Source organism: Triticum urartu, chromosome 7, assembly GCF_003073215.2.
Source record: "Triticum urartu cultivar G1812 chromosome 7, Tu2.1, whole genome shotgun sequence".
In the NCBI taxonomy this organism is placed as follows: Eukaryota; Viridiplantae; Streptophyta; class Magnoliopsida; order Poales; family Poaceae; genus Triticum; species Triticum urartu.
In genome coordinates, this window is record NC_053028.1 from 160,705,229 (window position 1) to 160,729,325 (window position 24,097).

The following is a 24,097-nucleotide window of genomic DNA, read 5'->3' on the forward strand; positions in this document are numbered from 1 at the left end:
TACACATCCTCGTATATACATGATAATAAATAAATATGTACTATCCTAAAAAAAATACGTACTACTGAACTCCATGCATAAACAGTACAAACATAGTCACTCCATCAACATACATAAACACACAAATAATTCTAATCTTTCTTGAGGATTTTGACGTCCTTCCAGCGGGACTCCATGCGGCTGGACTCCTGGCGCTGCCCGTACACGCCGAACTTGAAGTAGTGCGAGTGGCCGCCGCGGCCCTGGACGTGCAACTTCTGCTCGCCGTCGATGTACACGGTGAGTGTCGATGCATCGACGTCGTGGACTACGTTCAGCCGGAACCATCTGTCATAGATGGCATCCTCGACGAGCTGCCGGTTGTAGTACCGCAGTGCGCCATCGTAGACGTGCAGCATGAGCGTGCTGGCGGCCTCGCCGGCGCCAAACACCTGCATGATACATACTCCCGTGGTGCCGGAGGGGACGTACCCGTAGGCCTCGAACTGCCACGCCGGAGCTGTAGTCGTAGCCCTGCAGGTACGAAGAAGAGAGTAGCAAAAGCAATCAGTAAGGAAACTAAATCTTGAATACATAGTAAATGAGTAATGACTAATGACATGGTAATTAACTTACTGCCATCCTGATCTCAGTTCTTGGTTTGGTATGACTCTGGCGGGCATGTGGCTTGTCAGAGGAGAGCACCCAGAGCTTCCGCACGGTGCCGTCGAAGCTGTAGCGTGCACCGCTGGACTCGTCGAACGGGCGCTGCAGCGCGAAGTTGCTTTCGCTGAGCCTCACCGCAGTGAACCCATCCGCCGGGTCCCCGGTACTGGGTGCCCGTGCGTCCATGGCCGCAACGCATGACCAGGAAGCCAAGAAGACAAGCAGGGAAACACTAATCCAAAAGAGAGCGCGAGGAGCCATGTGTACAGTGTCCTCTATAGTACTATGTGTGTAGCTTCTGCTTTGTCTTGAATTGTGCTCTGGATGCAGAGAATTGTGATGATGAGATGGGTGGGACTAATCAAGTTCCCTCTGGTTTATATAGGCCTTAGCGATCTATGAGTCTACTAGGTAGGATAGGAGAATCCACAGCTTAATTAAATAGTAGTAGTGCTCTCGTGAACTTTAATTAGACGCAGAGGATACGTTGGACGCATGCAGCTTGAGTTGTCCAACGTGATACTGACTGACTTCTGAGTAGGTAACGTGAACAGGCGGCAATTAGCATTAGCGGTACCTTGTTATTTTTGTTTTACCGACGGGAATTCAACCCTCCTACGTGGTAATAAATCTGCTGTATGTCTAGGTGAACACGGTGGTTCAATTTTGGATGACAGCAAGGAGTCAAACAATGTAAATTATTCTTCAGCTCGACGGAGGATAGTTGAGTTTTTACCTGACATTTTTTACACGTACGTGCAGTGCATGCGTAAGGAGTAAATTGCATAAAACCACTGCTTTAAAGGCTAGGTTTGCGAAAAACATTACAATACATTTCTTTTTGCAGAAAACATCATGTCTTCAGTAATCTTTTTGCAAAAACCACTGATCGGCGGATTTGGCTCGGTTAAGCACGCTTATGACAGTTGGGGCTCCTTTTTGCCTATGTGGTGTAACATTTCATGCTAGGTCAATTCTAATCCAATTTTACAAACTAGTACACACATTTTACATAGACACCCCTAAAGCAAAAAAGAAAAAATGCAATCAGATCCTCGCCACAGGTTGGGGCGGTCATCGCAGCCTGCGCTGGGCACCTCCTCGTGCAGGAGGCCAAATCGGGGCAGCGACGACATCCCTCGTCGGATCCGGCAGCCGGCGCTGGGCGCCTTCTCGTGCTGGAGGCCAATCGGGGCGGCGGCTTGGCATACCTCGCCGGATCCGGCAACCGTCGATGGGCGTCTCTTCGCGGAGGCCAAATCGGGGCGGTGGCGCAGCCTCCCTCGCCGGATCCGGATGTGGCGGTGCTGGGGGCAGAACGGGGCGACATAGCAGCGCGGCATCCCTCGCCGGAGGTGCGACGCCTGGAGCGCGTGCGGGAACCGCCGTCTGCAGCTCATCTCGAGGGGCGCAGGGAGCGTTGGGGCCTGCTCGAGGTGGGCCCTTACCCTCCTGGACGGTGCATGGCGGCGGTGGCACGGTTGAGCAGAGGCGGGCGCGGCTGGCAGAGGCTGGAGCGCGGTGGGGCAGGGAGGTGAGCACGGCGTGGCTGGCGGATGGTGGTGGCCGGCGCCATTGAGGCGGCTGACTGTGTGGCAGGACATGGGAAGGGCCTGGGCAACACATGGGAGAAAACTTGCGGGTGTTTTAGTTTTTTTACCGTGTAACGTTGTCTTGGGTAAAATGTTATGCCATGTCAGCAAAAAATGGGACCTATCTGTCATAATCTTACTTAACAGCGCAAGATCCGTCGATCAGTGATTTTTGAAAAAGATTACCGTAGATGTGTTGTTTTCTGAAAAAAAAATATTATAGTGTTTTTTGCAAACCTAGCCTTTAAAATGGTGGTTTTGTGCAATTTACTCTATGCGTAAAAGACTTCTAGTAGAAATAGCGTGAGGGTAAAATACATCCGTGCCCACCCATGCACACCTACATATAGAAATAGATGTGTGGAAGAAAGTCCCAATCGTAGTTTTACTTTCATCCTCTTCGCGAAAGCGGCTGTTCCTTGCGACCTCAGCTGCCCTTGGGAGAACTTATTGGGAGAGACAGTGTGAGCATCGGATCCTTGAACTCTGAAGAAATGTAAGTTCGTCACTCTCAAAGCACTCTGTTAAAATCACTGAATATCGGTTCGACCTCTCGACAATTGTGGGATGTCGATCTCAGATACAACAGACATCACGCGGGACTACGGGCCCTCAAAACGTCCGCAAGCATCTGGACGCTGCAAGCCAATCAATGCGGGGATATATTTGTCCGCAGACGAGTCAACATGTATGTTTTTTTGTAAAATGGAAGCAAACAAATTGGGGGTATGAACCTCGGCTATATAGGACTCCAACACCCTTGGCGCACCCAAAACAAAGGTGGAGCCCGCACTCGTACTTTTGAGGTGCCACCCCTATTTCCCCATCTCCCCACTCATCACCGCGGCCATCCGCCCTTCCCGCGCTTCTCGCTCTTGTCGCCGCACGGACCCGTATAAAAAGCTACCGGAGACAACGAAGGGGGAGGATCCGGAAAAGATGGACGTCCGGTAGATCAACTCGGTGACACAGTAAGCCCGTCGCCTCAAAGCGAAGGCAAAGGACGGCGTAGCCGACAAAAAGAAGGGCGGCCGGGGCGGCCAGGGACGGGGTGTAGGGGTCGGATAGGGGCAAGATGCAGGGCGTTGCCGCCATCACCGTCACCATCCATGCACACGTTGTCGTGGAAGGATCAATATCAGCCTCCCTACTTCTACGCCGCCGAAGCTTCGCCTGTAGTCACCGGCCTCCACCACCGAGCAAGTGTCGTACTGCGACGACGTCAACACCGTGCCGCTCCATTTTGCGACTCAGCATCGCCGCAACTTGTCTGGTTGTGGACGCTGGGTGTGGATTAGTTTGGTGCCCGCTCTTCGTTCGCCAAAATGTCTCCAGCATATGAGAACGTAGACATGCAATTGTTTGAGATGACCCACGACGGAGGCAGAGGCTACTTCGAGGACAGACAAGTGGATGACTTGGAGCCATAGGTGCACGCCCAACAACAAGGCATGTACACCTATCCGGGCGCGCACACTCAACAACCTAAATTGTACATCGGGCAACTAGAGCAGGGCACTTCCGACGACGACGACCTTGATCCGAGGGATTGGCTGGTCTATTCGAAGAAGATGGGTAGAGGAGAAAGCTTCAACATACGGGAGGATGAGTTATTGTGTGATGCGATGGTTTAACACTAGCCTTTATCTAATCCATGAAACAGAGCAAAAAACGCAACATTTTGGTCCAATATTCATTCTTGGTTCCACGAGCACAATAATTTTGAGCCTTACTGCAACGAACTCATCTGCGATCGTGGGACAAAGTCGCTCAACCATCGATGGCACACAATCCAAGAAGCGGTGAGCGGGTATTGGGGTCATTTAAAACAACTAATCATTTGTTGGGAAGTGTTCACTAATCACCGAGCAGTAAGTTTCTATATGTGTTGGAAATTTGGTCGGATACGTAACTTGTTGGCCGAATATGCTCTATGTGTTGGTCATTCGGCGTGATATGCAACTTGTTGACAATGTTTTTCTTTCTAGCCATCCTGTGCATCCAGCTTGTTTTTGAAGGTGGAGAAGAGGAATTTTATCCTCATGCATTGTTATTGAAGTTGAATGGATAACCCAAGTGACAACTATCCATTGCCAGCCCCATCAAGACCGTTGGTGTTGACACCGAACAAGAAGAGGGTGATCCAACCAATCCAACAAAAGAATTGCCCAAGAATGTTACAAGGGTGTTTCAAGGAAAGAAGTGGGAGGAGGAGAAGGAAAGCGCTTGGCAGCCGAGATGGAGGCGGCTGAGAATGAGCTGGATGGTGAGGAGGAGCCACCAACAGAGTGAGCGAGGAGGCTCTGAAAGCTAGTTTGGCAGGACAAAGCTTCATTTTTCGCACCGACTGTGAGACTGGTACTTTTGTGATCAGGCACATGTAAAAACTTTGAACATCATGCTTTGAACATGACATTTTAACTTGCTTTCATATTGCTATGCATTTTAAATGAAATTGACCGGAATTGGGTAGACGTTTAGGAAATGATGTTGGATGGCTGGCTCTCGTATCCGTGTCCATGGACTAGTGATGCACCTCCAACGTATCTATAATTTTTGATTGTTTCATGTTTTTATATTACCAATCTTAGATACTTTATATGAAATTTTATACTATTTTTTGGGACTAATCTATTAACTCGGTGCCCAGTGCTAGTTGTTGGTTTTTGCTTGTTCTTGGCTTTTCAGGAAACTAGCATTAAACAAAGTCCAAACACGATGAAACTTTATAATAATTTTTCTGGACCAGAAGGGACCCTAGAAGGTTCAGAAGAGGCCAGAAGATCTTGGAGAGAGCCACGAGCTCAGCTGGTGTGCCCCAGGGTGGCGCCCCTGAGCCCGTGGGTCCCACGTAGCTCCGTTTGTCCTAACTACAACTCCATAAATTCCCAAATATTCCAGACCCAATAGAGAGCCATTCGAAACACTTTTTCGGTCGCCGAAAGCTTCCTTCTGCGATCCCATCTGAAGGCCTTTTCTGGTACTCTGCTAGGGGGTCAATCACGGAGGGTTTCCACATCATCCTTACGCCACCTCCAATGATGTGTCGGTAGTTTACCACAGACCCATGGGTCCATAGCTAGTAGCTAGATGACTTCTTCTTTCTCTTCGATCTTCAATACAAAGTTCTCCATGATCTCCATGGAGTTCTATTCGATGTACTTCTTTGGCTGTCTGTTTGTTGGGATCCTATGAATTGTGGATTTATGATCAGATTATTCATTGAAAGTAATTGAGTCTTGATATGTCTGCAACATATCTATAATTTATGAAGTATTCATGCCTTTAATATAGTTTTTTATGATTTTGGTGCACTTTTATATGATTTTTATGGACTAACATATTGACCTAGTGCCCAGTGCCAGTTGCTGTTTCCTGCTTGTTTTTGGTTTTCCAGAAAATCCATATCAAATGGAGTCCAAATGCAGTGAAACTTTCTGATGATTTTTTGGAACAAAAGAGACCCCCGAAGCTTCATGGGAGGGCCAGAAGATCCACGAGGTGACCACTACCTGTCAGGGCACGCTAGGGCAAAAGTGGTGGGCTGGTGGGTAGTGGGCATCTCGTGGCCCATTTTCGCGTGATTCCAACGCTAAAAATTCTTATAAATACAGAAGCCCCAAAAATAACCCTAGAACTTTGACTCCGTCGCCACAAGCCTCTGTAGCACTCTGACGAAGGGGGAAATCATCACCGGAGTCCATCTTCATCATCCAGACGGCCTCCATGATGAGTAGGGAGTAATTCACCCTCGGGGCTGAGGGTTTGTACTAGTAGCTATGTGTTTGATCTCTCTCGCTCTCGTGTTCTTGATTTGAAACGATCTTGATGTTGTTGGAAATATGCCCTAGAGGCAATAATAAAATGATTATTATATTTCCTTGTTCATGATAATTGTCTATTATTCATGCTATAATTGTATTATCCAGAAATCGTAATACATGTGTGAATACATAGACCACAATGTGTCCCTAGTGAGCCTCTAGTTGACTAGCTCGTTGATCAACAGATAGTCATGGTTTCCTGGCTATGGACATGGGGATGTCATTGATAACGAGATCACATCATTAGGAGAATGATGTGATGGACAAGACCCAATCCTAAACATAGCACAAGATCGTATAGTTCGTTTGCTAGAGTTTTTCCAATGTCAAGTATCTTTTCCTTAGACCATGAGATCGTGTAACTCCCGGATACCGTAGGAGTGCTTTGGGTGTACCAACGTCACAACGTAACTGGGTGACTATAAAGGTATACTACGGGTATCTCCGAAAGTGTCTGTTGGGTTGACACGGATCAAGACTGGGATTTGTCACTCCGTATGACAGAGAGGTATCTCTGGGCCCACTGAGTAATGCATCATTATAATGAGCTCAAAGTGACCAAGTGTCTGGTCACGGGATCATGCATTACGGTACGAGTAAAGTGACTTGCCGGTAATGAGATTGAACGAGGTATTGGGATACCGACGATCGAATCTCGGGCAAGTAACGTACCGATTGACAAAGGGAATTGTATATGGGGTTGCGTGAATCCTCGACATAGTGGTTCATCCGATGAGATCATCGAGGAGCATGTGGGAGCCAACATGGGTATCCAGATCCCGCTGTTGGTTATTGACCGGAGAGCCATCTCGGTCATGTCTACATGTCTCCCGAACCCATAGGGTCTACACACTTAAGGTTCGGTGACGCTAGGGTTGTAGAGATATGTATATGCAGTAACCCGAAAGTTGTTCGGAGTCCCAGATGAGATCACGTACGTCACGAGGAGTTCCAGAATGGTCCGGAGGTAAAGAATTATATATAGGAAGTGCTATTTCGTCCATCGGGATAAGTTTCGGGGTCACCGGTATTGTACCGGGACCACCAGAAGGGTCCCGGGGGTCCACCGGGTGGGGCCACCTATCCCGGAGGGCCCCATGGGCTGAAGTGGGAGGGTAACCAGCCCCTAGTGGGCTGGTGCGCCCCCCTTGGGCCTTCCCCTTGCGCCTAGGGTTGGGAACCCTAGGGTGGGGGGCGTCCCACTTGCCTTGGGGAGGCACTCCACCCCCCTTGGCCGCCACCCCTTGGGAGATTAGTTCTCCAGGGCCGGCGCCCCCCTGGGGACCCTATATATAGAGGGGGGGGGGGAGGGAGGGCAGCCGCACCCATGCCCCTGGCGCCTCCCTCTCCCCTCCAAGAACTCCTCCTCCTCCGTAGAGAACGGCGAAGCCCTGCTGCGGTGACTGCTGCATCCACCACCACGCCGTTGTGCTGCTGGATCTTCATCAACCTCTCCTTCCCCCTTGCTGGATCAAGAAGGAGGAGACGTCACGCTGACCGTACGTGTGTTGAACGCGGAGGTGCCGTCCGTTCGGCGCTAGGATCTCCGGTGATTTGGATCACGTCGAGTACGACTTCCTCATCCTCGTTCTTTGAACGCTTCCGCGCGTGATCTACAAAGGTATGTAGATGCAATCCAATCACTCGTTGCTAGATGAACTCATAGATGGATCTTGGTGAAACCGTAGGAAATTTTTTGTTTTCTGCAACGTTCCCCAACAGATGTATCACGAGCTTTGTTAATATAGTTGGATCATATGGTGTTTTCCCCTTTCTATCTTGTTGTGATGAATTGAGTTTTTACCTTTCAGGTTTCACTTTTATCGGATTGAATACTTGATGTACATCTTGCATATGAATACCCATGGTGACAATGGGGTATTATATTGATTCACTAGATGTATGTTTTGGCACTCAACTTGCGGATTCCCAAGGTGACATTGGGGTAATCTATGCATAGGGGTTGATGCATGTTTTCGTCCTACTTTCTCCGGTAGAAATATTGGGGCACTTTTTGAAGTTCTTTGTGTTGGATTGAATATTATGAATCTAAGTTGTTTGATGTATATCATATAATCAACTCATAGATACTTGTGGTGACATTGGAGTATCTAGGTGACATTAGAGTTGGTTGATGTGTATCATATGGTGTTATTTTAGTACAAACTCTTTGACTACTTGTGACACTTATAGGAATAGCTCGATAGATCAATCGGAAAGGATAACTTTGAGGTGGTTTAGTACCCTATAAACAATTTCGTATTATGTTCTCTTCTAGATAAGAACTTTGGAGTGATTCTTTATCGCACGTTGAAGGATTGCCATATGATCTAATTATGTTAATACTATTGAGAGATAGCACTAGTGAAAGTATTTTTTTCACCGAGCATGTTTAGCATGTTCAGAGGCCAAAGTTTAGCAGAAAGGAAAATGATTACAGTCTTACACATCGGCTAAAGAGAAAACTACAGGGCTACAACATTGCTTTCGACTGAATCATTACTCTCCCTTTATTTTCTTTTTCGCTACCCTCTGTGTCCTTCGATCAAGCTTCAATCATGTAGCTCATCTTGGCTTTCGCTTGGTCTCCACCAGTCTTGTCGGCCGCAAGTTCATCCACCATGCCCCTGATTTTCTTCCATGGTTGATTGGCGATCCCATCAGGTCCAGAGGTGTGACTGGGCTAAGCAGGAAGTGTTTGATGCCACTAGCAGGGCTCCTGGGGGGAGGTATTGGGGCTTGAGTCATCAGGAGCAGTGTAGTCATCTAGGTTCATCTTGGAGAGGAGGGATTGGTTAACTTCACCTGCAGTGTTCATTTCCAGTGAAATCACCCCACCAGTAGCGAGCAGTATGGAGTTAGCAGCAACATGCACTTAGTAGTAGCGTTGTTTAAAGTAAAGCGCTACAGCTATTAGCAGTAGCACGTTTCAGTGAAGCCCGCTACTGCTACCCATATATAGCAATAGCGCTGGTCAAAACATGCTATTGCTAAAAGTTAGCTATAGCGTCGTATCAGTAATGCGGGACCCCACCCTATTGATAGCACTTAGACCCGCGTTACTGCTAGGCTTTTCCCTAGAAGTGACATGCGCAGTGATTTCGTGATTCCGGCGGGCCAGAGTTGCTGGAGAGAGGAATGGGAGGCGGCGTCACTATCCGAGGAGGCTGGACGCGGATGGGGGAGTGAAGCCATCCCGATGCGGCGCTGCTCGCACAGGGGGGGGGAGCAGCGGCGCAGTTGACATGTTCCATAGGGGCGGCGCTCGCTACAGCGGTAGGTTGGAATGGGGCGGGATGGTCGTCGGAGTTTAATGACACAGCTGAGGCTCACTATGGTGTCCTCGTGCCACCCCAAACAGGGCACGGTAGCCTCGCTACCCTCCCACACCTGTCCTCTTGATGCCGGACTCACTAGGGCAACGCCGCAGCCACAACTCGAGCTGACCACCACGGTGACTCATCGCATAAGGGCCCGTCATTGGAACCCGCCCCTGCAGGTAGCATCCTGCTGCTCAACACTTCTACTTCATTTTTTCATTACCATTCTCTGCAAATTGCCATGCCACGTCATAGTAGAGGCACATCAATATTGTGATTGTAGTCTCAATGTGTTTGTAGAGGAGCATAATCATCCGTTTTTAGAGTAGGGAGAGCGGATATCCATTGAATTTTGCTAGACAAGCATGCAATACACTATGGTCATTTAGTTACCCCATGGCATCTTTTCATTAATTTCCACTTACCGCTATTGTAGCGATGAACCTCATTTTTTAATTTCCACTTATTGCTATTGTAGTGACGCACCTTATTTTTTGTGCTTTGCGACGTAGTATGAGTTGGTAATTTTTTGAGTTGACCACATATAATTGCCTTTGTGGATTAACCTCCTGGCAAATTAGGTTGTTGCCATGGTGTGTTTATTGAGCATCATGGCAAGTAGTTTGTATGTGCCATGAGAGTTTTACATATATTTTGCCACTTTTTTATTTGTCATGGCAAGTAGTTTGTATGCGTCATGAGAGATTTTTTAGCACCATGGCAAGTAGTTTGTATGCATCATGCAATGTGTTTCATGTGTGTCTCACATCTTATATAGTCACAATTATTCAGGAAAATTGCCATGACAATTGATAAAAATCTGGCCTCAAAAGCTATGGTCGGTTCTTCTAGTGTTTTGGCATGGCAATTTTACCTTTAAATTTGCCATTGCAAATTATCGTTCTTTATTTTCCATGACAATTTATTTGCATACACATGGCAATTTCACTGTAGCGACCTGACCCGAATGGATCACGTCTACTGTGCTACGGTGTCATCCCTGGATCAGTAATGCTGACACCACACAGTACATCGAGGTTTTATAGCAGAGTTGCAATCACACACTTATTACATCGATGGCTCAAAAAGAACTTATTACAATAAATATGGCAGAAGGCCATATAATATCGATAACAGCGGAAGACTTGGAAGATAAATGGGTCCATCAACTCCAGCGGCATCACTGAGTATAGAACCACGACCTAAACGCACCTCAATCGTCGTCTGAAAAGTCTGCAACATTAACGTTGCAGCCCGAAAACGGGTCAGCACATGGAATATGTTGGCAAAGTAACACATAGAGAGTAATGGAATGAAACAGCTATACTATATGCATACATGGCTGGTGGAAAGCTCTATGGTTACAGTTTTTGCGTAAAGCCAGTTTTTCCCTACTGCAAAGGAATAAATTTTATTTACTATCATGGTGGTTGTGAAACATTGAGAATGGTTGACAGCATTCTCAATCCCAATTAAAAGTAATTAAAACCCAACAACATTAATTAGAGGTAACATGTTGAGATTCACAATGATATTCAAGTACTAGATACTCAAGTTGTCCATAACCAGGGACACGGCTAATCATGATTAGTTTGTTACTCTGCAGAGGTTTGCGCACTTTTCCCCACATGACTCGATCGCCTCCGTTTGTTTTCTCGCACTACATGGTGTTTGAGAAACGGATGACCGAGACATAGTCTTTCAGAAGCACTAGCACCTTACATGTGGGGTAGACCGGTACACCTACATCCCCTACATCTGCTAGTCCACCCCGTAAGAGTTCGCACAACTTAGTCAACTATGCTAGAGCCCATAGTAGCATGTGGCTGCACACGGAAGTTTCTAGCATGAATTATCTTATGATCCCTTTGAGCCTGGGTGGCGGTCCAAAAAAAACAGGCAAGTCCTGATAGACATCAGGTGCCTCAATCCACCCAGATGTGTGTTTAAGTTGCCACCTTAGATAAACCATTAAAATTATCAATCTCACATCTGTCATGGATATCACTCACCCAATCCACGTCTACTAGCATAGCATGGCAATATAAGCAAACATAGAGTAACTCCCAAGGGTTTCATAATAATACAGGTAATAGGTACTACCTCATCTACTTCCCATCCCACAATTTAATTAGATCCTAATCATGCAATGTGTGAGGATTGATCTAATGCAATAAAACTGGGTTGTAGAAAAGGTATGATCAAAGTGTTACTTGCCTTGCTGATGATCCGCGAGTCCTAGGGTTTCGAAGTAACAAGCGGCGCAATCCGGGTAATCTATCGCAGACAAACAACAAGCATACAATAAGTACTCATCTAATGCATAGGTAAAACTCGAACAAGAGATCGAACCAGGTAGTTCAACTTAAGAACTCCGGTTGCAAGAAAGAACGAAAAACAAACGGCGGAAGAAAACAACTCGGTTCTAGCAAGTTGAAACTAGGTTAAAATTTTGCTGTAACAAAAGCTTGTTCAAGTTGATTAGACGGAACGGCGGTTTCGAGACGAAACTCCAGGCGCTTGAATCACCTGATTCCGATAAACGAGCGAAAAGATAGACTAGGAAGAAGATCGGATCTAAGATCGCGATCGCGGAATAAATCCGACGAAAAGAAAAAGAAGAACGGTTAAACGAACGGACGTTCGTTAACCTAGAAGAATCCGGTGATCACGTTCGTTAGGACGAACGGTCCGGCAAACGGTCCAAAGCAACTAAATCGGAGAAGAAAACGAATCCGATCTAGGGTTTTGGAGAAGAAAACCGATCGAAAAATTGATCTAGAAAACCGGAACGGTTTAGAGAAGAAAAGAATCGGAATGATTAGAAGAAAACGATCCGAGAAAAAGAATAGATGTAGCGCGGGGCTACCTTGGCGAGGTCTCCGGTGAACGGGGCTCCGGCAGCGTCGGCGTAGGGCGGCGGCGTGGGCAAGGTGCGGCGGCGGCGCGGGTGTGGGGCGGCGGCGCGGGTGAGGCGGCGGCGCGGGGTGTGGGGCGGCGGCGCGGGTGAGGCGGCGGCGTGGGGCGGTGCAAGGCGCGGTGTGGAGGAGAGCTTTGATTTGATGTGTTTAGAGGGGGGGTGCTTGGGTATTTATATTGGGGAGGGGAGGGGTTTACTTGGGACAGAGGACAAGGAATTAGAATAGGAGTAGGAAAGATCTAGAAAATAAACGAAGTAGGACTAAAGAAAACGAAATAAGGAAAAGGGGACAAGGGGGCGCCCTAGAATCCTAAAAGGATTCGGTCCTAGCAAGAGGCGGCGGCGGCCGACCGGCTCCTGGCTCGGCGCCTGGCGCCTGGGAGCGCGGCGGTAGGTGGCTTGGCTTGGGCCTTTGGCCCAAGGCGCTGCTCAATTTTTTTTTAAATAATTTCCTCGCGCAAAAAAAACAAAAAAGGGATCTAAACGGACTCCGAAAAATCTAAAGTAAATTTTCCCCGACTCCTAAAAATGAGCCGAACAAAATGAACTTTTCTCCGGACCTAAAATGGAATTTTTGAAAACGCGCATTTTTCCCTATCCAAATAAAATGCAAATAAACACCGGAAAGCAAAATTGATCTATTTATTATATCTTCATTTTTCCTAAATTTGGGAAAGTCATATTATTCCCTCTCTCATATATTTTGACACCGGAAAAATTATTGAAGATAAAATAAATAAATCAAATGATCCTATTTTCAAAATTCGAGAGAACTCTCAAATATGAAAATAACGAAATCTCCAACTCTCTCCGAGGGTCCTTGAGTTGCGTGAAATTTCTAGGATCAACCAAAATGCAAGAAAATATGATATGCATATGATCTAGTGTATAACATTCCAAATTGAAAATTTGGGATGTTACAAACCTACCCCCCTTAAGATGAATCTCGCCCTCGAGATTCGGGTTGACTAGAAAATAGGTGAGGGTGGTCTTTGAGCAAATCTTCTTCTCTCTCCCAGGTGGCTTCATCCTCTGAATGGTGGTTCCACTGAACTTTGCATAACTTGATAACCTTGCTGCGAGTAACTCTACTGGCAACATCGAGAATCTTGACTGGCTTCTCCTCATATGTTAGGTCATCCTTTAACTGAATCGCTTCTAATGGCACTGTATCTCTTAGCGGTACCTCCGCCATCTCGGCGTGACATCTCTTCAGCTGAGAAACATGGAATACATCATGAACTCCTGACAGTCCTTCTGGTAGTTCCAACTTATAAGCGACTTCTCCCATACGTTTCACGATCTTAAACGGTCCAACGAAACGCGGTGCTAACTTTCCCTTAACTCCAAAGCGCTTAACTCCTCGAAGTGGGGATACTCGAAGGTAAACTCTGTCTCCGGTTTCGTAAACTGTCTCCTTGCGTTTAGAATCTGCATAGCTCTTCTGCCTGGACTGGGCTACCTTGAGCCTATCGTGAATCAACTTAACCTTCCGTTCTGACTCCTTAATCAAATCTGGTCCAAAGAATTGACGGTCTCCAACTTCGTAACTGTTGTCATGGAACGAAACTGGTATCTGATACGATACTCCTCGGAACTCCATGCAAACAAACGATTCTAGTCATGTATATCTTTGCCAACTTAGCACTGGTGTAAGTGGTCTTAACTGGAATGAAATGTGCTACCTTCGTCAAACGATCAACTACTACCCATATCGAGTCATATCCGGCTTTTGTCCTGGGTAGCCCTGTGATAAAATCCATGCCTATCTTATCCCACTTCCATTCGGGTATCGGCAGTGGTTGTAACAATCCTGCTGGCTTTTGATGTTCTGCTTTTACTCTCTGACATACGTCACAAACTGTATCAGCATACGCAGCAATATCCTTCTTCATTCCGGTCCACCAGAATGTTTTTTTCAAATCCAAATACATCTTGGTATTCCCTGGGTGAATCGAATATGGTGAATTATGTGCCTCCTGCAAAATCAACTTCCTGATCTCCGGGTCATTGGGCACATAAACACGGTCCTCAAACCATAAGGTATCGTGCTCATCCTCACGAAATCCCTTTGCTTTTCCTTTGCTAAGTTTCTCCTTTATAGAAGCAATCTCCTTGTCAGATTTCTGAGCTTCTCTGATCTTATCCATCAATGTTGACTGAATCTCCAATGCTGCTACATAGCCTCTCGGAACTATTTCCAAACATAGCTCACGAAGGTTTTCTGCTAATTCCTTTGGTATTTTCCCCGTCACTAGGGTATTGACATGCGTCTTACGGCTCAATGCGTCAGCTACTACATTAGCCTTTCCGGGATGGTAATGCAATCTCATGTCATAATCCTTGATGAGCTCCAACCATCTCCTTTGTCGGAGGTTCAACTCCTTCTGAGTGAAAAATGTACTTTAAACTCTTATGATCCGTGTACACCTCACAATGATTTCCAATTAGGAAATGTCTCCACGTTTTCAACGCATGCACTACGGCTGCTAACTCCAAATCATGCGTGGCATAATTCAACTCATGAGGCTTCAGTTGTCGTGATGCATACGAAACAACTCTCCCTTCCTGCATAAGCACTGCTCCAAGTCCTCGACGTGAAGCGTCGCAATACACCTCATAATCCTTGGTCTGATCTGGCAAAATCAATACCGGTGAGGTAACCAATCGTTTCTTCAACTCCTGGAAACTAGCCTCACACTCCTCAGTCCATTTGAACTTAGTATCCTTCTTCAACAATTCCGTCATAGGCTTTGCAATCTTTGAGAAATTCTCAATGAATCTCCGGTAGTATCCTGCGAGTCCAAGAAAACTCCGGATCTCTCCAACTGTTGTTGGTGCTTCCCATTCGGTTACGGTCTCAACCTTTGTGGGGTCAACTGCTATACCTTCTCCGGATATAACGTGTCCGAGGAATCCAACTTCCTTCAACCAAAACTCACATTTGCTGAATTTGGCATATAACTGATGTTCCCTTAGTTTCTCCAAAACCAAACGCAAATGTTCCTTATGCTCCTCTTCATTCTTTGAATAAACTAGGATGTCATCAATGAACACTACGACGAACTTATCCAAAAACTCCATAAACACTTTGTTCATCAGGTTCATAAAATAGGCAGGTGCGTTAGTCAATCCAAATGACATAACGGTATACTCATACAGTCCATATCTTGTGGTGAATGCTGTCTTAGGTATGTCCTGCTCTCGAATCTTCAACTGATGGTACCCTGATCGCAAATCGATCTTGGAAAACACTTTAGCTCTTTGCAATCGATCAAACAGATCGTTGATCATTGGCAGTGGGTACTTATTCTTGATGGTTACTTCATTCAATCCCCGATAATCTACAACCATCCTTAATGATCCATCCTTCTTTTCCACTAGAAGTACGGGTGATCCCCAAGGTGAAGAACTTGGGCGAATGTAACCTTTATCCAATAACTCCTTAATCTGATTCTTAATTTCCACCAAATCCTTTGCTGGCATCCGGTACGGTCGCTTCGATATTGGGCCTGTACCTGGCAATAACTCAATCAAAAACTCAATGTCTCTATCCGGTGGCATGCCTGGTAATTCCTCAGGAAATACATCAGGAAAATCCTTTACCACTGGTACTTCCTCCTGCACAACTCCTGATAAGCAATTCACTTGTGTCCTGTTTGGCACATGCCGGGATACATACTTGATCCTTCTTCCTTCTGGTGTGGTAAGCAAAATTGTCTTACTGGCGCAATCGATGTTTCCTCCATACATCGACAGCCAATCCATACCAAGAATCACATCCAGTCCTTGGGATTCCAGAATAGTTAAATCCGTTGGGAATACATGCCTTCCTATACTCAATGGTACTTGAAAACATCCTTGTCTGGCCATGTATTCTGCTCCTGGCGAGCTTACTAGCATAGGTGTTTTAAGAATCCTAGTGGGCAGGCTATACTTTTCCACAAATCCCCTTGATATGTATGAATGCGATGCACCAGTATCAAAAAGAACGAGTGCAGTAAATGACTTAACCAAAAACTTACCGATTACTGCATCGGGCTGATCTTCAATCTCCTCCACATTAACGTGGTTCACCTGTCCCCTATTGAAAGGGTTCGGCTTCTTCCCAGAGCTTCCATTGCCATTTCCATTCTGGCCTTCAGGACATTCATTGGCATAATGTCCGGTCTTCGAACACTTGAAACAGGTGACTTGACTCAGGTCTCTCTTGGTTGGGGTTGATGGGGTTGTTCGGTTCTGGCCGTTGCTTCCTCCATTCCCATTACCATTCTTGTGGCCATTATGGTTGTGCGAGCTACCTCCTCCATGAGTGTGCTGAAACTTAAATCCCGGTTTAGGGGTAAAACGGGGCTTCTGCTGGGCTCCAGAGTTATACTTCCCATGTCCATACTTCCTCTTACGGTTCTCAATCTGCTGTTGCTTCCCTTCAATCATGATGGCACGATCTACCAACTCCTGGTAGTTGTTGAAACTCGCTACCATCAACTGCATGCTTAGTTCATCATTCAGTCCTTCCAGAAACTTCTCCTGCTTAGCTACATCCGTAGCAACGTCATCTGGGGCATAACGGGCTAGCTTACTAAACTCCTCCACATACTGGCCAACAGTCCTTCCTCCTTGGCGTAAGTTGCGAAACTCACGCTTCTTTATGGCCATAGCTCCTGCTGAAACATGGGCAGTGCGGAAAGCTTGCTGAAACTGATCCCATGTGACAGTGTCAACTGGGTAAGTGGCTGTGAAATTCTCCCACCATGCTGCCGCGGGTCCGTCAAGCTGGTGTGCGGCAAACTTCACTTTCTCACCATCCGTGCATCCTGCAGTGGTCAACTCCCTTCCTATCTTACGGAGCCAGTCGTCTGCTACTATTGGCTCGGTGCTACTGGAAAACACCGGCGGATTCAGCCTAAGGAAACGGGCTAAGTGGTCAACAGGTGGTGGTGGTGGTGGGTTGTTGTTGTTGTTCTGCTGATTATGAACTAACATCTGCATCAATTGATTCTGCTGCTGGATCAACTGAGTGAGCTCCGGTGGAAATCCATTGTCACGTCTCGGAGGCATCTGAGGGTTTAGAAAAGACGAGAATTAAGAATAGAGGGGGTCTAAAGGGAAAACACTACCCATATGCACATGAGGCAAAAGCACACAATTCACTTCAATCAATCAAACAAGGGCTTACAAACGGTCTAACTATCGCAAAAGTGCTCGACTATAATGTGTTTACATGGGGGAATACTACTACTATCTGGTGGTCATCTAGAAATTTGAACCGGTGGAAGACTCCATGATATCTACTCCAGCTTCGTCTTCAAAGTCGGGTTCACTTGGATCCGAATCGGTGTCGTCGATGATGATGTAGTTGTCTGGACATGCGACGTACTTGTCGTCCTCCTGGGATGCTAACTTGCTCTTGAGTTCTTCAATCTCCTGCTTAAGATCGCAATTGTGCCTTGCTAGAGCTACGATCTCGTCCATGTAGTCCTTGCGTGTAGACTTTAGTTCTCCTTCTAGCTCGATGATCCTTGCCTTCGCATTCTTCAACTCTACCATATCATTGCACATCTGGTTCTCGTGGCGTTGAATGTGCTGGTTTAACTCCTGGATGAAAGATGCAATGGATCTATCCTTCTTGGTGCTGACTAACTCCCATTGTTCATCACGGCGTCCGCAAATCTGGTAGATAGTGTCCTTGAGGTCTTCTTGATAAACTTCTCCAATGCGTCCTATGGTGATATGAGCTGCCATGCTCCTTCCTAGACTCCAGGTTGGTGCATTGAAAACACTATCTATGGGCTTCGTGATTGGCGTGAATGTTCTTCCCGGAACGTGAGCTTGAATCTTCCAGCGCTCCTCTTCAGGCAGAGTGGCGTTGAAGGTTCCCGTGAAGCTTGGTAATCCAATGTTCAGGTACTTGGTGACTTCCTTCAGGTGAAATCCAAATGGTGTGCCTTCATCCGGTTGAGCGTACTTAATCTTCGCGTGCGTCATCCTAATAGAGTAGAAAAGATGAGGAGTTAGAAAATGAGAAGAGAAGGGTGATCTATGGCTTTAACTTAGTGGTCGTGTCCTACAGTCAGCGTGTGCTCTGATACCATCTCTGTAGCGACCTGACCCGAATGGATCACGTCTACTGTGCTACGGTGTCATCCCTGGATCAGTAATGCTGACACCACACAGTACATCGAGGTTTTATAGCAGAGTTGCAATCACACACTTATTACATCGATGGCTCAAAAAGAACTTATTACAATAAATATGGCAGAAGGCCATATAATATCGATAACAGCGGAAGACTTGGAAGATAAATGGGTCCATCAACCTCCAGCGGCATCACTGAGTATAGAACCACGACCTAAACGCACCTCAATCGTCGTCTGAAAAGTCTGCAACATTAACGTTGCAGCCCGAAAACGGGTCAGCACATGGAATATGCTGGCAAAGTAACACATAGAGAGTAATGGAATGAAACAGCTATACTACATGCATATATGGCTGGTGGAAAGCTCTATGGTTACAGTTTTTGCGTAAAGCCAGTTTTTCCCTACTGCAAAGGAATAAATTTTATTTACTATCATGGTGGTTGTGAAACATTGAGAATGGTTGACAGCATTCTCAATCCCAATTAAAAGTAATTAAAACCCAATAACATTAATTAGAAGTAACATGTTGAGATTCACAATGATATTCAAGTACTAGATACTCAAGTTGTCCATAACCGGGGACACGGCTAATCATGATTAGTTTGTTACTCTGCAGAGGTTTGCGCACTTTTCCCCACATGACTCGATCGCCTCCGTTTGTTTTCTCGCACTACATGGTGTTTGAGAAACGGATGACCGAGACATAGTCTTTCAGAAGCACTAGCACCTTACATGTGGGGTAGACCGGTACACCTACATCCCCTACATCTGCTAGTCCACCCCGTAAGAGTTCGCACAACTTAGTCAACTATGCCAGAGCCCATAGTAGCATGTGGCTGCACACGGAAGTTTCTAGCATGAATTATCTTATGATCCCTTTGAGCCTGGGTGGCGGTCCAAAAAAAACAGGCAAGTCCTGATAGACATCAGGTGCCTCAATCCACCCAGATGTGTGTTTAAGTTGCCACCTTAGATAAACCATTAAAATTATCACTCACATCTGTCATGGATATCACTCACCCAATCCACGTCTACTAGCATAGCATGGCATAATAAGCAAACGTAGAAGTAACTCCCAAAGGTTTCATAATAATACAGGTAATAGGTACTACCTCATCTACTTCCCATCCCACAATTTAATTAGATCCTAATCATGCAATGTGTGAGGATTGATCTAATGCAATAAAACATGGGTTGTAGAAAAGGTATGATCAAAGTGTTACTTGCCTTGCTGATGATCCGCGAGTCCTAGGGTTTCGAAGTAACAAGCGGCGCAATCCGGGTAATCTATCGCAGACAAACAACAAGCATACAATAAGTACTCATCTAATGCACAGGTAAAACTCGAACAAGAGACGAACCAGGTAGTTCAACTTAAGAACTCCGGTTGCAAAGAAAGAACGAACCGAACAAAGAAACAGAAAAACAAACGGCGGAAGAAAACAACTCGGTTCTAGCAAGTTGAAACTAGGTCAAATTTTACCGGGGCAAAAACTTGTTTAAGTTGATTAGACGGAACGGCGGTTTCGAGACGAAACTCCAGGCGCTTGAATCACCTGATTCCGATAAACGAGCGAAAAGATACTAGAAGAAGATCGGATCTGAGATCGCGATCGCGGAATAAATCCGACGAAAAGAAAAAGAAGAACGGTTAAACGAACGGACGTTCGTTAACCTAGAAGAATCCGGTGATCACGTTCGTTAGGACGAACGGTCCGGCAAACGGTCCAAAGGCAACTAAATCAGAAAAGAAAACGAATCCGATCTAGGGTTTCGGAGAAGAAAACCGAAACGAAAAACCGATCTAGAAAACCGGAACGGTTTAGAGAAGAACGGAAAGAATCGGAACGAAGAAGAAAACGATCCGAGAAAAAGAATAGATGTAGCGCGGGGCTACCTTGGCGAGGTCTCCGGTGAACGGGGCTCCGGCGGCGTCGGCGTAGGGCGGCGGCGTGGGCAAGGTGCGGCGGCGGCGCGGGTGTGGGGCGGCGGAGGTGCGGCGGCGGCGCGGGGTGTGGGCGCGGCGCGGGTGAGCGGCGGCGGGGGCGGTGCAGGCGCGGTGTGGAGGAGAGCTTTGATTTGATGTGTTTAGAGGGGGGGTGCTTGGGTATTTATATTGGGGAGGGGAGGGGTTTACTTGGGGTAGAGGACAAGGAATTAGAATAGGAGTAGGAAAGATCTAGAAAATAAACGGAGTAGGACTAAAGAAAACGAAATAAGGAAAAGGGGACAAGGGGGCGCCCTAGAATCCTAAAAGGATTCGGTCCTAGCAAGAGGCTGCGGCGGCCGGCCGACCGGCTCCTGGCTCGGCGCCTGGCGCCTGGGAGCGCGGCGGTAGGTGGCTTGGCTTGGGCCTTTGGCCCAAGGCGCTGCTCAATTTTTTTATTTTTTTTAAATAATTTCCTCGCGCAAAAAAACAAAAAAGGGATCTAAACGAACTCCGAAAAATCTAAAGTAAATTTTCCCCGACTCCTAAAAATGAGCCGAACAAAATGAACTTTTCTCCGGACCTAAAATGCAATTTTTGAAAACGCGCATTTTTCCCTATCCAAATAAAATGCAAATAAACACCGGAAAGCAAAATTGATCTATTTATTATATCTTCATTTTTCCTAAATTTGGGAAAGTCATATTATTCCCTCTCTCATATATTTTGACACCGGAAAAATTATTGAAGATAAAATAAATAAATCAAATGATCCTATTTTCAAAATTCGAGAGAACTCTCAAATATGAAAATAACGAAATCTCCAACTCTCTCCGAGGGTCCTTGAGTTGCGTGAAATTTCTAGGATCAACCAAAATGCAAGAAAATATGATATGCATATGATCTAGTGTATAACATTCCAAATTGAAAATTTGGGATGTTACATTTAGCTTATACATACATGGCAACTTTATTTTTAACGCTCATGGAAAATTTACTTTTTATTCGCCATGGCAAATTTAGTAAACACTTATGCATTCTTCTTTAGCAAATAGTTGCCACGACAGAAATGCTATGAGTAGTTGCCATGGAGCATGGCAAATATTTGTATCATGACACATGTAGTTTATGGAGCACGACAATTTTCTTCTTTTTTTTGCAACATGGCAAATTTTCTTTTTGAACGAGACCATGGAAAACTCAGTGTATATTTCTTGGCAAATGTAGGTTATGGAGCATGGCAAAATTTTCTTCCTTTTTGCAAGATGGGAAAGTTTCTTTTTGAATGGGACCATGGCAAACCTAGTGTATGTATCATGGAAAATCTAGTTTATGGAGCATGGCAATTTCTAATTATATGGATCAAGGCAATTTTTCTTTCTTTTTTGCAACATGGCAAAAAAATTTAATGGGACCATGGCAAACTCAATGTAACCAATGTAGGCTATGGAGCAGGGCAAAATTATCTTCTTTTTTGCAACAAGCCAATTTTTTTGAACGAGACCATGGCAAACTTAGTGTATGTATCATGAAAAACTTAGTGTATGGAGGATGCCAATTTATAATTATATGGAGAATGACAAAGTTTATTTCTTTTTCGCAACATGGCAAATTTTATTTTTTTGAACGGGACCATGCCAAACTCGGTGTATGTGTCATGGCAAATGTAGGTTTTGGAGCATGGCATTTTTGTAGTCCACTGATCATGATATATAGAACATTTTCCAACAAAGTTGCCATGACCCATGGGTACTTTAGTTGTACTGCTCATGGTTCTTGTTTAATACCATCGCAATTTTTATTGGACCATGGCAAATTAAGTTGTTCGACCATGGCAAATGTTGTTTATGGATCATGGCAATTTTTACTATATGTACCATGGCGAATTTTTCTTCCTTTTTTTGCAATATGGCAAATTTATTCCACATAGGGACCATGACAAATATAGTCTATGCATCATGGAAAATGTAGTGTATGGATCATGGCATTTTCTATTCTACATTTTTAGTCTATAAATCATGCCACGAAATCATAGTTTATGCATTTTCAGTCTATGTATCATATATAATACATTTTCAACATAGTTGCCATGGACGATGGCAACTATAGCCTATGCATCATGGTTTTTATAGCGTATGGGCCATGGCATATATTTTTCACCTATGGATCTTGATATATAGAACTTTTCAGTCCATGCCATTTTTTGAACATAACTTTTTTGCCATGGCCGCTTTGCCATGCTTTTATTAGGGAATCAAATATGTTCTATAAACCTTACCGTTGTAAAAAATAATATCATGGAAAATCATAAATAGTTGGTCAAACTCGAATGACACTTTTTTTTAGAATTTTCGATGGTATTTATTCTTCTTTTAAAGTTGATGGAATTTTTTTGGAAGCAGAGCAAAAACTGGGCTTTTTTGTCAGCAGAAAAAATATTCAAAATCTAGGCATTTTCATTCGTTTTGTAGTGGGCTTTCCCCCCTCATTTTTGGTTTTTGCAGGGTAAAGGCCTAGCGACAGGGATGATTTTGGGCTGTGGGTTCCTCCCGCGGAACTAAATTATTCGGCGGATCACTCGCCTGTACCAAACAAATCGTTCGGTCTGGGACCTGGGAGGTCCCAGACCGCACATCCGACCAATATCGGCGTCCTTCCTTTATGGTTTATAAAGCGTGATGTATCTCTAGAATAACAATTTGACCAACGTGATACAAGTTATACTTCATGTAATAATATATCATTAGAAACTTCAAATGAAATATTTTCTCCTAAAAAGGTACATTGTTAGTGATATTATTTTAGGATGCAGCATACTGAGCCTCGACATGAACAGTAAATTCGCTAAAATAGTGGAAAAATATGAACAATAAATTCGCAGTACATACAAAAAAAATCTGATTTTTTTAACATGCAAGATGCTCATGCGCATGATATCCGTGCAAAATTTCGGGCTGTTTCGACAATCGAGGAGCTCATGGTAGAAAAGACAAACTTCGAGTGTCCGAGAAACAATTAAAAAAACACTTTTGGAGCCAATTTTGTCTTTTTTGCTACGAGCTCCTCGAATGTCAAGCACCCAGAAATATTGCATGGACATCATGTGTAGCAGCATCTTGGACGACTTTTTTTCTACTATTATTTTTATTTTACTATTCATTGGTTGCACATGAGCCAGGGCTTATCTTTGAATTACCGATAATGATAATTTTAGGGATATACTACTTGTATTATGTTGGTCAAATAGTCAACCTAAGGATGCTTGTAGGCCAATTAACCAGAGAGGAGAGATTATTGAATAAATTCGTTCGATATAAAATATGTAAGAAATTTCGGATAAAACCTTTTGACATAAAAGGTGAAATGTCATGATTATAGCGATGGGTACTAGACAATCATTAGATGTTTTCCGGACTTGGTTTGAAGACGTTATAATTCTAATGGAGTAGTGGGTCTTGGGGGCTAATCATGCTAGAATAAAAAACTTACTTTGGGTGTTTTGACTTTTTTCGCAAAAGTCGCCCCATTATGTCGATGTGTGCACAAGGAGAGATGTATGCATCCTAGTCTGGTTACTTATGCTCGGTTGTGTCGTAATCTTTTTACTCTTGCCATTTGTATGGTACTTGAATGCATTCAATTGTTAAAAGACCAAGTGATTTGCAATGTTCCATGTATATATTCTCCTAATTTCATTAGAAAAGTCAAGTCATTATTATAATTTAACAA

At 45.0% G+C, this 24,097-nt stretch overlaps 1 protein-coding gene across 1 annotated transcript; it reads right to left on the reverse strand.

Moving 5' to 3' along the window:
• LOC125518601 (citrate-binding protein-like) lies at positions 1–831 on the reverse strand. Its single transcript, XM_048683427.1, has 2 exons — positions 668–831; positions 1–513 (listed from the first exon to the last, which is right to left on the reverse strand). Exons 1-2 carry the CDS (start codon positions 829–831, stop codon positions 132–134), a joined length of 546 nt encoding a protein of 181 aa, XP_048539384.1. The 3' UTR covers positions 1–131.
• Positions 832–24,097: the final 23,266 nt, after the last annotated feature.